The 15,269-nt window shown below is 43.2% G+C and overlaps 1 protein-coding gene across 2 annotated transcripts in view; it reads right to left on the bottom strand.

Annotated features, from left to right (window-relative positions):
• Gfra1 (GDNF family receptor alpha 1) overlaps nt 1-15,269 on the bottom strand; it is a 194,500-nt gene that overhangs the window by 1,039 nt on the left and 178,192 nt on the right. For both annotated transcript variants that reach the window (XM_074078231.1, XM_074078232.1), the window contains one exon: nt 908-961. In XM_074078231.1, coding sequence (XP_073934332.1) covers nt 908-961 — 54 coding nt within the window. The remainder of the gene's footprint in view (nt 1-907; nt 962-15,269) is intronic.

The raw sequence follows: 15,269 nt of genomic DNA, 5'->3' as shown, positions 1-15,269 counted from the left end.
GGAAGGAACCATGAACATGGGTGAGACCCTGAATCCTCTGATAACCTGTCCAGCCAATGCTTACTGCTTCTCTTTCATAATGGACTATTAAAATCCACTCCTGGGGAAAACATTTAAGCTTACTTATGCCTGCCTTTCTTTCCATTTCCACAGGTCACCTAATAGCTGTGCAATATGGAATACTTCTTTAAATAACAGCACTGGCTAAGGACGAATGTTCGCTGTCTCTCCCCACCAGGGAAGGACCGCAGGAATAACAGAAATCTCTGAAAACCTGTCCAGTCAAAGAACGATGACATCATATACAGATGGGTCATGACCAGCATGAGGAACAGACAGCAGGCAGGAGCCATTCCCTGCGTCCCTAGCCATGTCCACACTGGGTTTTACAGATGAGGAGCCAGAGAAGGCAAGGAGCCTGTCCAGCTCCTCAGTGGGATAGTCCAATATCGAGAATCTGGGCTGCAGGGTCTCCAGCCAGTACAGCTGTCCTTGCCCAGGACAGATTTCTCCATCCTGTCACCAAATATGTTGGTACCACATCCCCACACAGTGGAAGAGGACTGTCATATGATACAATTCTCATCTCCTCACTTGTGAACTGGGGAGAGTGTGGGACTTGCCTATCCACCTGTGGGTCACTGTGGAGGTCAGAGGAACTACAGATAGGGGACATGCAGTGAGCAAGTGCCGCTGTGCACCTTCTCTGTGCTGGATGATTTTCCATGATTGCTCACAGAGTCTCACAGCATTACAGCAATGGGCTTAGTCCAAGAGCTAGCTTAGAATTTTTTCTGGTTCTGAAGCCTTATTGCTTTTGAGTCTTATTTATTATCATACCTTGCCTCAGGGCCCAAAGACTAAGTCTCTATAAAGATAGGAAAACCCAAACAGTAACACTACTTACATCAGAAAGACAGAGATGTGTACTGCCCGACACATTGGATTTCAGTTTCTGTGCCTGGAGAAAGAAAAGGAAAAAGAAACCTCAAACATAATAGGGATAAGTAATTACTGATGATCATTAATCAATGATCTAGGGAAGTGTTAGCCAATAAATATGGGAGCCACAACCATGAGCCCTATCCATAATTTACAATATTCCAGTAGCTACCGAACAGATAATAGGTGAAGTCAATTTTAATAATATATTTTATTTCACCTACCATTATTATCATCTCAACATGTAATCAATATAAAAATTAATGAGATACTTTAACATTCTTTCTTTCATACTAAATCTTCAAAATCTGGTGCATTTGACATAGCATGTCTTTGTTCAGACCTGCCCCATTTCAAGGCTCAGCAGCTACCTGCCACCAGCACTCCTACAGGGCCAGTGTAGGCAGGACCAGGCTAGGAAAGAAACAATTTTGAAATGATCAAATTTCTGAATACTAATTTGGGGGAAGTGCCTTCTTCTACTTAAAAATGTCACAATAAGAATCCCAATGGCTTAGTAAATATAGACAGAGTGTCCTGGAAGCTTGTTTGCTTGTTCATTTGTTTGTTCATTGCTCCAGGCAACAAATATTACAGAGCTCCTACTGTTTCCCGATGCTAGGTGTAGGGTAGGGAACAGAAAAGACAGACGTGGTCCCTGGCTCAAGGAGCTCTCTGCTAGTGAGGAAACTGCTCCCTGGTTGGGGGCCAAGGCATAAGGCAGAGACTCTGAGGTTGTCACCCTCAAGGAATCATGCAGGACATTACAAACCCCAATTAAGCAATTAAAAAATAGTTTCCCTGGCAATTGCAAGGGAGTTCCCCAATTCTCCTATTGCTCCTCAATTGGATTAACACTCCACTGGGCATTACTCAATCACAATGAAAACATGCGCAAATCATCCATGAGGTGCAACACTGTTGTTTCACAAAGCAAACCAATTTCAGCCCAAAGAAGTTAAGTGATTTAAGGTCACAAGGCAATTTGCTTGTAAAGCCAGGATGAACCAAGTCTTGGATGAAAATATACTCTTTCCTGCATCAAGGTGTTCCTCTCAGCTTCCACTCCCCAAATCCACACAGTGAACTCCTCCCATGAAACTCCATCTTCCCTGCTTATAATAGCAGCCCTTTGGCACCAACAAACAGAGAGCTCATCTGCCAATGTGAGCCTGGCAGGCATCACTCCCAAATCAAGGAGCATCAGACGGACTAGCTCCAAGTACCTTGTGCTGGCAGGCTGCCTGCTTGTTGCAAGACTGCAAGAGGCTAAAGACATGCTAAGCCGAAATGATAGCATGCTCACCAGAAGAGTAATTTATTGGTCATAATGCCACTTGAAAGGCATCATAATCTTTACCTATATTTGCATATGCCAGCCGTGAATCTGAAATAGAAACCTTTAAACAGGCTTCAAGAATAAGACACTGTGAAGCATCCCAGACTGTTCAAAGGTCACTAAATGTTATGTATAAGAGGATCAGAGGGGAAAACTGAAAAGGAATTGAACCTCTCTCAAAAGCCTACTTTTAATCTGTATTAACAGCAAATCTGGTACACTGCATTGTTACCTATACAGCATAATGTGAGAACTTCATGTTTTACTTCTATTCAAGATTGGAATTGTGTCGGACACTCAAATAACACTTAAACATCCATTCGGCCTTTTCTTTCCTAAGCCATAATCTACAAAAGACAAAACCTCCTGCTGAGGGCCTTTGCATAACTAATACATTCATGAAATTGCACACAGAAGGCAATAAGACCTGTACATTGGGGCAACATGCCCTCAAGTTGTTCCTGATCACAGCTAAGTTGTACCTCAATGTCAAGGCCACAGCAGCCTCTGAGGCTTTCAGGGTGGGCAGCCCTCTCTCCACCTGTTCTGTAGGATCAGCACTAGCAGGCAGTGCTTTGCTCATCACATACACAGTCTATGATTCTCACCAGTTGTATTTCCTGACACTTCAGGAAGCTCAGGCGGCACTAGGAGAACCTCACCATGATGAAATGGTTGTGAAGGGGTGTCCAACAGCTGAACAGAAAAGGCATCTTTCCAGATGGTCTTATATGGCCTCAATCTGCATTGGTAGACCTCTGGCCCTTGTGAGTCACCAAGGGTCTCACAGTGCATGCAGTAGGTGACATACCCAGGTTTGAACTGCAGCGTGTGCCCTCCCTCTGGAAATGGCTGCAGTAACTTCAATTGCACAGGAAAAGGTGTTTAGACTACTTCTATGTCTGTGACATCTATGGAATGGTAACCCATCCCATTTACCTCAAATAGCCAACTTCTGGTCATTTTTCTGCAGACACTTTCGCTTAACTAGAGCTGAAGGCAGGACCCCCCCACACAGTTCACCTGGCCTGAGGACCATCCTGGTGGGTGTAACTGCATGAACTGATGAGTTCAAGGGAGAGTGTTCAGCCAGGCCCCTCTGATGTTGAAATAAAGCCCTCCTCCTGGTCACCACCGTCCTAACCATAGAAGGCTTGGCAGTCCACACCCAGGCCTTTAAATGCTGGCTCCAGAGACGACTAACAAGCTTCGTCCAGAGAGGTCTGGTTCCTGGGAAGCCACTATGACGGCACAACAGAGGCAGCAGAGCAGCCTTGGGAGTCACCCTAACCCAAAGCTATCAGGGGCCACTTAGGTCTGTGGAGCTAACTAGAAGGTGAAGGGTAACTATTACTGACTATGGGAATGGCAGGTAATACAAACGTAAGGGAATCAAAGGATTATACATAGATGCAAGATCTTTTTAAATTTCCCACTTAATGGGATTCTGTGCCCAGATTAGCAGGCAGCAGCTACAGACAAGACATCATCCAGTGCCCCTAACACTGTATGAGTGGGAGAAAGAGGGGCAGATCTGGGCTGCAGAGCTGTATATGTTGGCTGGTTGCGCATTTAGGAGCCTTGTATGTAGCATGAACCCCAGAGATCACTGAGGGTCAGAAATCTACCTCTGCAGATCATCCGGAGTCTACATAAGAAAATCTGGGTCTTAAAGCCCCACTCCAGAAGCCTGAGAAATCTGTTATTTTCACATTTTAAAGGCTTTTATCTTTAGTATTTTTGAAAATATCATCAAGTAATCACTGTCTTGCTAATCAGGTATGATAAATGCAAACAGATAAAATTATAGGGTGCCCCTCTCTTCAACTATTACAGAGCACTTACATACTTTAAATGTTGTCTCACTTGCTGAAAATTGGGATGGATCCAGGAAAATTAAAAAAAGATATTTCTGAGACTTTATAGAGAGTAAGGTAAGTTAGAAGTTGGAAGGACAGCTTTCATCACTGAGTTATAAACCAGGAAAAACCTAGGATGTGATAACGTAGCGATGACACAGGGTGCAAGGTCCTTCCTATGAGCCTGAGCCTGCTGCTGGCAGGACCTGACTTAGAGCTTAGCCAGGCTGTGCCTACCTGATGTCAAGCCTTACAATTTGGGGTTTAAAAATATGATATGTTTTTTAAAAAGAGATAAAGACAAAGAAAACAGGCTTCATTTTTCTAGGTCAACTTGAACTAAGGGACTTACACAGTCAACAACATTTTAACTTCTTTTATGAAAGGGTATGTCTTAGCAGCTAATTCATTGTTACGTGGTTTGGGGGAAGTTGTTCTGATTCTGTGTTGGGGAACCAACACTACCAAGATGTAGAACCTTGAGGTGTGCATCTTGAGAACAGAAGAAAACAGTATTGGAGAAGCCTGTACCCCCAATGGCCTTTCCCACATTCTGGAAAGTCTGTTCTTTTGACTCTTCCTAAGCTTGTCCCTCAGCAACTATTGTTCTCTCCTGTTAGAAAACTGTCACTGGTGGTAATCTGCAAGTCTAGGCACGTCACATAATAAGATTTCCAGGGCACTGTAATTGTGAGGCCAGACCTCGCCAGGCCCTGGCACCAGAGGGTTAATAAATGCATTAGATGCTGTTAACCTCTGCTACCTGGAGTCAGAATGGGGCCTCTCTGCATTTTACCCCAGCAATTAGCATTTGGAAAGCCAGTTTTGGTGCCAACAGTGTTCCTGTGTAGAACACACAGGCATACACATAATTTATAGCTCACGGTTGGGTCCCCACATGCTTCTGCTCACAGTAGGCTCTCCAGGGCTTTGGGGACAGGTCAGGCTTGTGAACAGCGTGCTTGCTCTGTTTATGGAATTGGAGACTTAAAAACGCACCCATGCAGAGCCTGGCCTTTGCTGCCCCAGGACACCATTTCTATAGAGAAGTCAGTGTTTAATCTTGGGTTTTTAGGCAGCTGTCAGCCAGCAGGGCATGGAACAAATTCTCAACTCTGTACAGAAGAAAAGTCGTTCTCTGCTCTATCTCCAGAAAGTAAAACCAGAGGAAGCTGCTCAATCCAATAGCAACAGACTGTCCAGGCTGCAGCCAAATAGTCATAATTAATGATGCTCTGGTTCTTTTGTTTTACTGATTAGAGAGATTTGCTATATTAGGAACCTGTTTGCTTAATGACAGAATACAAGCAATAAACAGAGAAATACACAGACTGTAAAATGCAATCAACTTTGCTCTCCAGCACTCACTAAGTACCTTGCTGCATCTATCACACTTGTCAATACTGGTTTATTAGCATACAAGTCTCTTCTGAAGCATAAATTGGACTTTGCTAGAGGCAACAGTTGCATGTGTTCTTTCTGAAGTAGTCCAGAAGCAAAAGTCCAGAACTTGAAGCCATTTCTCAATTTAAATGTGCATTATTTGATGTTCCCTTATGAGACAAAACGTAGGAAGGATAACCGAGCAGAGCAACTTGCTTCACAGTTTGCATTTCTGACATTGTATTTGAATCAGATAGATTCAGCTGATTATGGACTTTCCTGATCTGTACTTATGACATAACAAATCTATTGTGTACTTGATAGGCATTTTTCCAAATTAATTTCTACAGATAAAAAGAAGACAGAAGAAAGACACTGCCTACAAATGAATCCAAGCTAAGTCATGGTGGGCTACAGTGTTCTGGAGCTTGCTACACTTTGCAGCTTTACGGATTTTGCTGTTGACTTTTGGGAGAACCAGAGAGGTTTTTATTGCTGGTCTGGTTACAAAAGTTGGTGAGCCTGTCTCAAATCCCTGCCACTGTCTCTTTTGAAACTCGCCTTCCTGGTGATTTGCTTTTCCTACAAACTTGGTAGCAACTGCTTGCAGCCACTGGTCTGAATAATGAGCAGTAAAGTCAGCTGCGTAAAACAAGTGGACACATAAATAAGGGTTGCTCAGAGCCTCTGGGCCTGGGAATTTGTCTTTCAGAGCCTGTGATCAATGGGCAAGGGATCCAATTCCTCCAAGCTGAATTCTGCCCAGAGGAAATAAGGGGTCATGAGGGGAGCCAGAGTGAACTGGCAGCATCCTTCCAAGAAGGGGCTGGCTAGGGTCCTAAGATGGCTTTTCTACCACAGAGCCTGGGACTGACAGGTTTCTTCTACCCCCTCTTCCCCAAAACACTTTGTCTCTGTATTGCCTGAACCTCAGCCAAAGGCTTTCATTATGCTAAGCTCTAAGAAGGCCTTGTAAGGATCCTTCACTCAGCACAGGGTCCAGTGGGACCAAGTTTAGTCAGTCTTGAGATGGTCCTTTCTCACCTGGAGCCAGCATGGCTCAGATCAGTGAGGTCTCTAATGATGTGTGTGTAGTAAACTGAAACAAGACCAGATTGGGTTGTGTGGGGTCATAGCCTGTGACACAGAAACACGCTCTAGAGTCGGGAAGGTCTTGGGCTCCTGGTACCCATGGGGCAGTCAGAGTCCAATTGATCCATTTGGTTTGAGCTCATTGCTAAGCCTAGAGCAGAAACCCAAAAACCGTCAGATTGAATACTGGGCCCCTATTAGGTCCATTGAGAAATTAAGTCAAAGGAAAAGCTCATTAAAATGACACATTTGTATGAAAGTCTAAAAGTCATTCATGATCAAAGCCTCCTTTTTAAAACAAACAAGCAGACAAACAAATTGCAAAAAACAAGACAGAGCCTAACGACTGGAGTTCACTGGCTTCTGTTTTGCAAAAGCTACACCTTTGAATGATGGCATACAATTTCCACTTTGGGTTTCTTGAAATATGAGTGGTATTTGTTTGACAGAGAGGACTTTTAGTGCAATCTTTCTACATTTTTATAATTTTTCTCAGTCTTTTACAGTTATCTTGCTTCAACTAACCCAAAGACATGTAAAAAAAGAATTTGCCTTTTCTGATGTATTCAACTCAGTTTTCATTGAAACAATTATGCTTTTTTGTGCTCCTATATCATTCACATACTATTTAGTTAAATGATGCAAGCAAAATACTAATACAACCAGCACAGAAAGGTCTGAGAACAAATATACTTGGCTTGTAAGCTGTGTCACCACTGCACAGAACCAAGGGCATAGGTGAGCAGAACAAGAGAAATCTGTCAACTTGGTGCAGCAAGTGGGCCCTGGGCATTGGTCAATATGTTTGCAGAATGGGCAACTTCTGATATAATTTAGAACTTTCTCCTGCTACTGGCTTGAGTGTATAATATGGTAAAAAGACCATAGGTTAAGAAGGTTTAGACTTGGTTTTTCCACTATCACTATGATTCTAATAATCCCTGCCCTAGTGTCTAAATTATGGGGTGTTTGTAAGAATCATGTGTGATCCTCCAGAAGGAAGTTTTTTTTTTTTTTTTTTTTAAATTCAAATTGCTGTTGACAATGTCTTAGCCTCTTTTTGGTCTCTGGTTGGCCTTTGATTGGGAAAGAATGGGAAAATGCAAAACTTTAGGGTAATCAGGTTTATGAACATCATATTGAAAAGAAGCAGTTCATGATCTTTTATGCTTCCTTGGATTTAAAAATGGATGCAAGGACAGAGACAGTCCAGTAATATATATCAACACTCCTCCATTAGCTAAGCCATCCCTCGGGCCTCCCTGTCAGTCTGCTGCACTGTAAGAGGATGCCTGCACTTGTAATTTAACACTAATGGCAGGATGGCACAGGGTATGTACAGCTGTACATTCTGTACCATGTGAGGTTCAATAGGATCCTCTAGCTGGGCTTTCTCCTTCTTTTCATAACTTCATGGGATCATCTTACGTCTTTTTCACTTTTCCCCATGTTGTGGCAAGCCTAGGTTGCAAAATAAATCATAGAACCATGTGTTTTCACTCATGGTTAACTTGCTTGATTAGTAAAATATTCAGACAAGAAGCAATTATGAGCTGTAGTTTAGAAAATTATGCCCAATTAACAATAAGATGATGCTAAACAATGTGTGAAAGACATTTAGGTTTGGGGGTGTGGGAGGGGGTTGCTCTGTGGAGTAGACATTCAGAGACAATGGCATAAAGGCAAGGAGGAGGGATGGCCCTAAAATGAAATGTTTGTTTCCCCAAAATGTGCAGTTGGAAATGCAAATGGGCAAGAGCAACAGAAAAGATTCATTGTTGTCCCTGACGAGAAGTGCATGAAGCCTATCTCATCAGACACGCGTCCTCACCACCATCAAATAATCTTTATTAAGCCTCTCATTCTCCTGTGCATTTATGTGCAGCTGAGTGCGATCCTGTAATGGCTCTGTGACTTATGGTGGTAACTAAGGTTTGATAAAAAAAAAAAAATCCACTGCCTGGAGACAAAATGGGCAAGGGGCCTTTGTTCACCCTCTGGTTCTGAAAATTGAGTGCTCTTGGTGCTGCAAAAAACAAGGTAAAGACAATTTTTGTTTAAATTTAAAAAGACGTGGATTTAGCAGACAGAGAAAAATATTCTAGAAAACCCAGGAGAAGACTAATAGTGACAATGATTGTGACCATTACTATTATTCACAGCTTCCATGGGGAATGATTCCATCTGCATTTTACCACATATTCCCTTCTGAGTGTCCCCTTTTGTACACATCAGAATCAGGGGTACAGAGAGGTGTGACTTGCCTTAGTGTCCACAGCTTGGAGTGACTATATTGAGATTTGACTCTAGTCTCTTTGAATCTGAAAACCATGCATACTAGCTCTGTGCCAGACATCCACCTGTTATCTCACTAGTCCTTCTACCAGCATCCTGCTGGCAACTAAGGATGGCTCGGAGAGGTACAGTGATAAGCCTGGGTCACACAGCTGGCATGGACAGAGCTTGCTCAAGCAGACTAGAACCAATGGGGTGGCTGACAAGGGGCACAAAGCACCTTGTGCCCCTGACCTCCTAAACCTCACTGCAGACACTGGGAACAACTCCTGCAAATGTAGTTACTGTCAGAAGTCAAAGGTCAGGCCAGGCCTGGTGATTTCTGCTCTCTTGAGAGCCAGAAAAGTGAGTGACTCACTCAAGGTCCACTTAGTTGAGGAGCAGTCAGGTGGCAGAAATTTGGGGAAACCCCCCAAATGTCTGTCAAGCACCCACCATGCCTGTTTCCTCCCTAGACATTCTCACCTATGGTATGACTTCTCTAGGTCCTGAAATATGAGAGGAAAAGGGCAGGAAACCTCTCGCTTGAATTCTATCCCACAGAACCAGGATCACTTTCCTCCACATATGTGAGTCCGATGGTCCCAGTGCAAGGCACAGTCTATTATTCGTGGAGGTGCAGTTGGATAGAATTCCTAAGAACAAAAGGTCAGCAGGGAATAAAAGAAATTGAACTTATTTATAGTGTGTGGTCTAAGTGTGCTTAGAGATATTCTCATAGACTATCCAGAACAAGAGAGCATATTTATAGCCAAGATGGGGCAGACATCCTATTCCTTTTTATTAAGTATGTTTATTACCCAGCAATTGGGTTAAGCAATTGTCCAATGGCTGAATTACTGTCCTTCTGATGAGCTGGCTTCATTGCCCTCTGGACCACAGGTGCAGGGGTCTAATGGCTCTTTCCAATGCACTGATGGGGGCCAATCTTTCCATCCCCATCCTTAAGTTATTCTTTTTTTTTTTTTTTTTGAAAAAGTGATAGAGAGGGAGAGAGAGACAGGGAGGGGGAGAGAGAGAGGGATGGGGAGAGAGAGAAAGAGAGAGAGAGAGAGAGAGAAAGAAATGAAGACACCAAAAATGGGTGATTCAGAAACAATTGGTCCAACCTATGCCCTACTTCTGCAAGGGAGCATACCTGTATGAAGCCTAAGTTCATTTCCCAGATGAATTTTGGGGTAAATGTCATCAAATGCCCCCTCAGCACAGACTCCTCCTACCCCATGGTCAATAAAGACCATCCAGGAATTAAAATAGTGATAGAAAATACTTACTGTCCTGGAGAATTTTAATTCATTTGATTTTACAACACTCCTGCGTAGGAATGTTCATTGTTCCCATGGGACAGATGACAAATCCAAGGATCGATGAGATTAAAGGGTTCTCTTTCTTCTTTCCTAGGACAACTTCTACGCATCTTCTTAAAAAAGTACCTTTAAGCGCTAACCATCTCTCTGATGGCCTATGGTCCCCATGGTCCCTTGTCAATCATCCCCACACTCACTGCTGTATTTTGCTTGAGCTCAATAAACTCAATGCACGTTGAGAAGAATGAATGATAGTGTTGCCTTCACTTTCCAAATGACCCTAGAATAAGTAAGCACAACCCTCTACCTCCATTATAACACCATGTGGCAATGTACTACAGGTCCCTGGCCTGAACCCCAGAGAGAAAAGAGCACTACCACAGAGGACTTCCTCTAATGGATGCCATTTCTGTGAAACAGAGACAGGGCTCTGAGCCAGAGCTGGTCTGCCTAAATAAGAATAACTGTGCACTCAAAGATCCTGGGACCGAACTCTCCGTATGTGCCCTGTGTGAGACACTGTTTGCAATCCCGGCCCAGGGCCACCTCTTTTATTGATTTTAGTTGTCAGACAACATACCCTTGCAAAGTCTAGAAATATATTAACACGAACTTTAATTCCAATGTCAACATGAGATAGTGCCTTGTCCCTGACACTGTATGCTAATAAGTTTATTACTCATAATGAGAGCATATGATTAAATTATAATGTAGAGCTCCCCTTTTGGCCACTCTCTTCACAGAATGGTGAAGAATGAGTTATTTGGAGGCATTAATAAGAGCCTCTATTAGTCTTAGGAGCTGGGGTTGAGGTTGTAATCAAGGGGCCATGTGTGAAAAGAAAGCCCTTCTCAAGAGAGAACCAATTTACTACCTGTTCAGCTCAGGCTCTTCTGGCCTGGCTGGTCCTCACCCCGTGCTCAGCAAATAGGTTTATTCTATTTGTAGAAGATTAGGGATAAAAGAGGAAAAAAATAAAAGAGGAAAATTCTAATTCAGAACTACTGCACTGGGTGTGCTTAATTTGGAGGGTTTCTAGCCACATTGTAGTTGAGAAAAATAGATCCTAAGACCTGCCTTTGTTGAAAAGGGGACATCTGGTTTCATTAAAGGTGTGCAATAGATTTTGATAAAAGCTATTTTTCTAAGTCATTAAATTGGTTTTTTAGAAACTTTACATTCTCCTTCATTTGAACAATTATTAAACTATAAAATAGAATTGCACAATTGCTAAAAGTGTAATCTGAAATTTTACAGCCAGCTATAAAATGCTGTATTATTAACTATACTGAGGATGCTCAAGCCCATTACAACTTTTTAAATGAATTATAAAACCCTATACTGCTGATAAAATAATCTTAGATTACAGTATTATGTATTCTAACAATATGTTGAGCTGAAGTTTGCTACAATGCAAACATGCCAATCACAAAGAAATCATTACTTGAATTAAGTTTTCGGAAGCCCACAATCTGATAACAGCTGCTTCACTAAAGCACCTGACGTCGGCAGGCTGCTAGGACAGCTAGGACAGCTTGTCTTCCATGCAGGTGCCTTTCCCCATGCCCCTTCCACACAGAGTCTCCCAGGTTTAAAAGCTGCATAAGCAATACTTAGTAGGACCCCAGGGATCAAGGGAAGGATTGTGACAATAACAATTTCTCCTCTTAATGAATCTCCCAATAAGTGAGATTTTTAAAATGCCAACTGTTTGATTACTGAGCACCTGCCACTTAGATGTATGATACATCTGATGCAGGTGGTGTACGTGTGTATCTACCTTGAAGACTGGCCCCCCAAGACTCAATTCCTCTTTTCTCTCTATTTTCAGTTATAGCCTGCCCACTTCCACTTCCATTTGGGTTTGAATACACAATAGAAAATGCATCTTGTCATGCTGAACTGTATGGGAGACTTAACAGAGTAATACTCAATTTTGAGCTCTGAATTCAAGCACTCTCCTGGCTGAAGGACCTGTAAACTCTCTATAAGCAGTTATTTCAAAAAATGTTTTCATGACAGCCTCTTTCCTCCCATGGCTCATGTGGGTGGACTGTGGGCTGCGGCTTCCCTCTAAGCTCATTTGCTGGCACCTGCAACTAGGAAGATTAAATCCAAGGAGGCCACTGGCAGCCTCCTGCTGGGAGTAGCTGGGCCACCACACAGGCCCAGAGCCACCTGGCAGCCTGGTCCAGGGCTCTGCCATGAGGCTTCAGAAAGGCCCAGAAGTAGCTTGGGTGGGGGCCATTGCAACTTAGCAGGGCTTCCGCTAAGGGAAAGAGCCCCACAGCTCATTTCTCCCTGAATGGGGAAATAAACTCACTCTGAGCAAGAGGATTATGTAAAGGAAATGCAAGGTATAGCCAAGATTTTTTTTTTATGAGACAAAAACAACAATGGGTGCTAGAAAACATGCTGCATTACACAGAAATGATGGAAACCTCACAAAGACCACAGCCAAATGCTATCAATAACGTGCAGCCCCAAGACTATTCTCTTACACAAAATGGCCAGCAATAGTGTCCATATTGCCACTATGATTTGAATTCAGTGCATATGCTAAGAGCTCAGCATTCACATGTGTGGAGCTGGTCTTAAAATCCCACCAGTCCCATTATTCCTGAAGCTTCCACATGTGAGGGACCCCACTGTAATTTGCTACCATGAATTCCACCCACTGTATCCTGTGGCCAAAGTCTCCTTTGCTATGATCCCTTGCAGTACTTGCCCAGAGTAGTGAGGGGGTACAAACATCCCTCTGGAAGAAAGTGACAGTGTGAGGCCCCAGAAGGCTGTGACTGCTTGTCCATGAATGATAAGAAAGAATACAAGTACCTGAAGTAACAGCTATGGTACCTCCTGCAGGTACCCCTCGGGAGGGGAGTGATGCCTTGGGAAAATTGAAACTTCCCAAAGTGGCACTTCATGAAAGTGTTAGGGACTGAATGCTTGTGTCTCTTCTCTAGTTCCTAGGTGGACACCCTAATGCTCAGTGTGATAGAATTAGGAGGCAGGGCCTCTGAGAAGTGATCAAGCTCAGGAGATCCTGAGAGCCCGTAATGGGATTAAGTGCCATGACAGAGCTCTTTCCTCCTCCACGTGAGGACACAACAAGAAAGTGACCATCTAGGAAGAGAACCCTAACAAGGAACCTAATCTTCCTGCATCTTGATCTTGGACTTCCCATTCTCTAGAACTATGAGAAATAAATTTTTGTTGCTTAAACCACCTCATCTATAGCATTTTGTTTTGGCATCCCACATAAACTGGGAGCAGTAGTAACCATACCCATTTTGCATTGTTTTTGCCTGCACCAGCCAAGGGAAGAATTGGTTCAAAGCACCAGTTGGCTCTGACTTCTCCCTGTGCTCATTACCATACAAAGGGGGAGAGCTGAGAGGAAGGAAAAGGGGTCTTTGAGACAATCTTCCTTTTGGACAGTGATTCTCAGCCAGGGGCAATTTTGCCTCCTTCAGGACATTTGGCAATGTCTGGTACATTTTATGTTGTCTCAATGGGAGAAACTGCTAAATATTCTATGATGGCCAGAAAAGCCCCAATAATAATTACCCAGACCAGAATGCTAATAGCACCAATGCTAAGTAAGCCTGACTTGGGGGAAGTGACCAATTCATAACCATGTGGTCACTAAATAATCCTTTTTGAAATTACAGAGGTTGGTATTCTTCAGCAAAGAATGACAGAGGAGGCAAATGACTTCCTATGGGGAAGCATCTGACTTGAAACTGCATTTCAAGCCACCAAGGTCACAAGGCCTCATCATCTTTTCTTGTCTAAATTAAGTCTGCTCTATTTATGCAAAAGTCCCGAAGCCATGAAGACTAGAAAATCCTCTGGGACACAGGGCAATGCATAACTCTGCCTTGCCCTTAGGAACACTTCTCTGATACTGAAGGTGGCACCAAGAGGGTCAGGGATTTCTAAGTACTGAAACCACTGGCAACTAATAAAAATTTGCATAGTTCCAACTCAGAGGGGAGCACAGCTCTGAGCACGCCTTAAATGCAGGAACACAAATGATCCTCAAAATACCCCAGGAAGGTCTTCTACCATCATCCCCATCTTATACACAAAGACACTGAGAGACAGAATAATTTGCCCAAATTTTCATGGATAATAAGTGAAGTAAGCCCATGTTCAAAATTTCTGTTCCAGCTTCTTTATGGGAAGTTTCACATGAATGTCTGGAATTAAAATTAGATCAACTCTGAGAAGGTATTGTTGAATAATAGAAAATTTGACTGCCTTTGTTCCTGAGTGCTAACCAATAAATCCTTGGAATTTCTTGAAAGACAATGTATTTTCTGCTCATGAACCCGTTGGACTGCACCTGAGTGTGTGGTAATGAGAGGACTCAGGATGGAGGCTGATACCCAGGAAAACCAATCAGGAGTCAAAGAGTTGAGGTTTTGAAGCCCATGTGACCTGACCTCTAGGCTGTAGAAAAGAGGACTGAAGATCTTGGTCAGTCACGTAGTCAATGAGTCTGTTAGCATGCCTACACAACGCAGCCCCAATAAAAACCTTGGACATTGAGCTTGGTGGAGCTTCCTGGGTGGTAAATACATCCATGTGACAGGAGGCTGAAATGCACTGGTTCCATAGGAGTAGGGTGCAAAAGCTCCCTTATTCAGGCCCTCCTAGACTTTGCCCTATGCATCTTTTCATTTGTCAGTTCTTGATTTGTATCCTTTAGAATCAAGTTGGCATATAGTGATTTCCTGAGTTCTGAGAGTCATTCTTGTAAACTGGACCTGAGGCACTCCTGCAAACACCTGAGTCTGTGACCATGTGGTCAAAAATGCATGTGGCCTAAGAGTCCTGGAAGCTTAGCAGGCATCTGAAGTGAGTTTGGTCTTGCTGGGATCATGCCCTTAACCCATGGTCTGACGCTAGCACTGGTGGGTTAGCATTGGAATTAAGCTGTACTGTAGTGTACCAGCTGGAGTCAGACTAGGCATCATTACTTTTCTTTATGCTGCTTTATGAACCAGTCTTCAACCTGCCAGATATTCAACAAGAATTTAGGAA

The sequence above is a fragment of the Castor canadensis genome, chromosome 7 (genome assembly GCF_047511655.1).
Source record: "Castor canadensis chromosome 7, mCasCan1.hap1v2, whole genome shotgun sequence".
NCBI classification, from domain to species: domain Eukaryota; kingdom Metazoa; phylum Chordata; class Mammalia; order Rodentia; family Castoridae; genus Castor; species Castor canadensis.
This window is presented reverse-complemented; position numbering and strand designations above follow the sequence as displayed.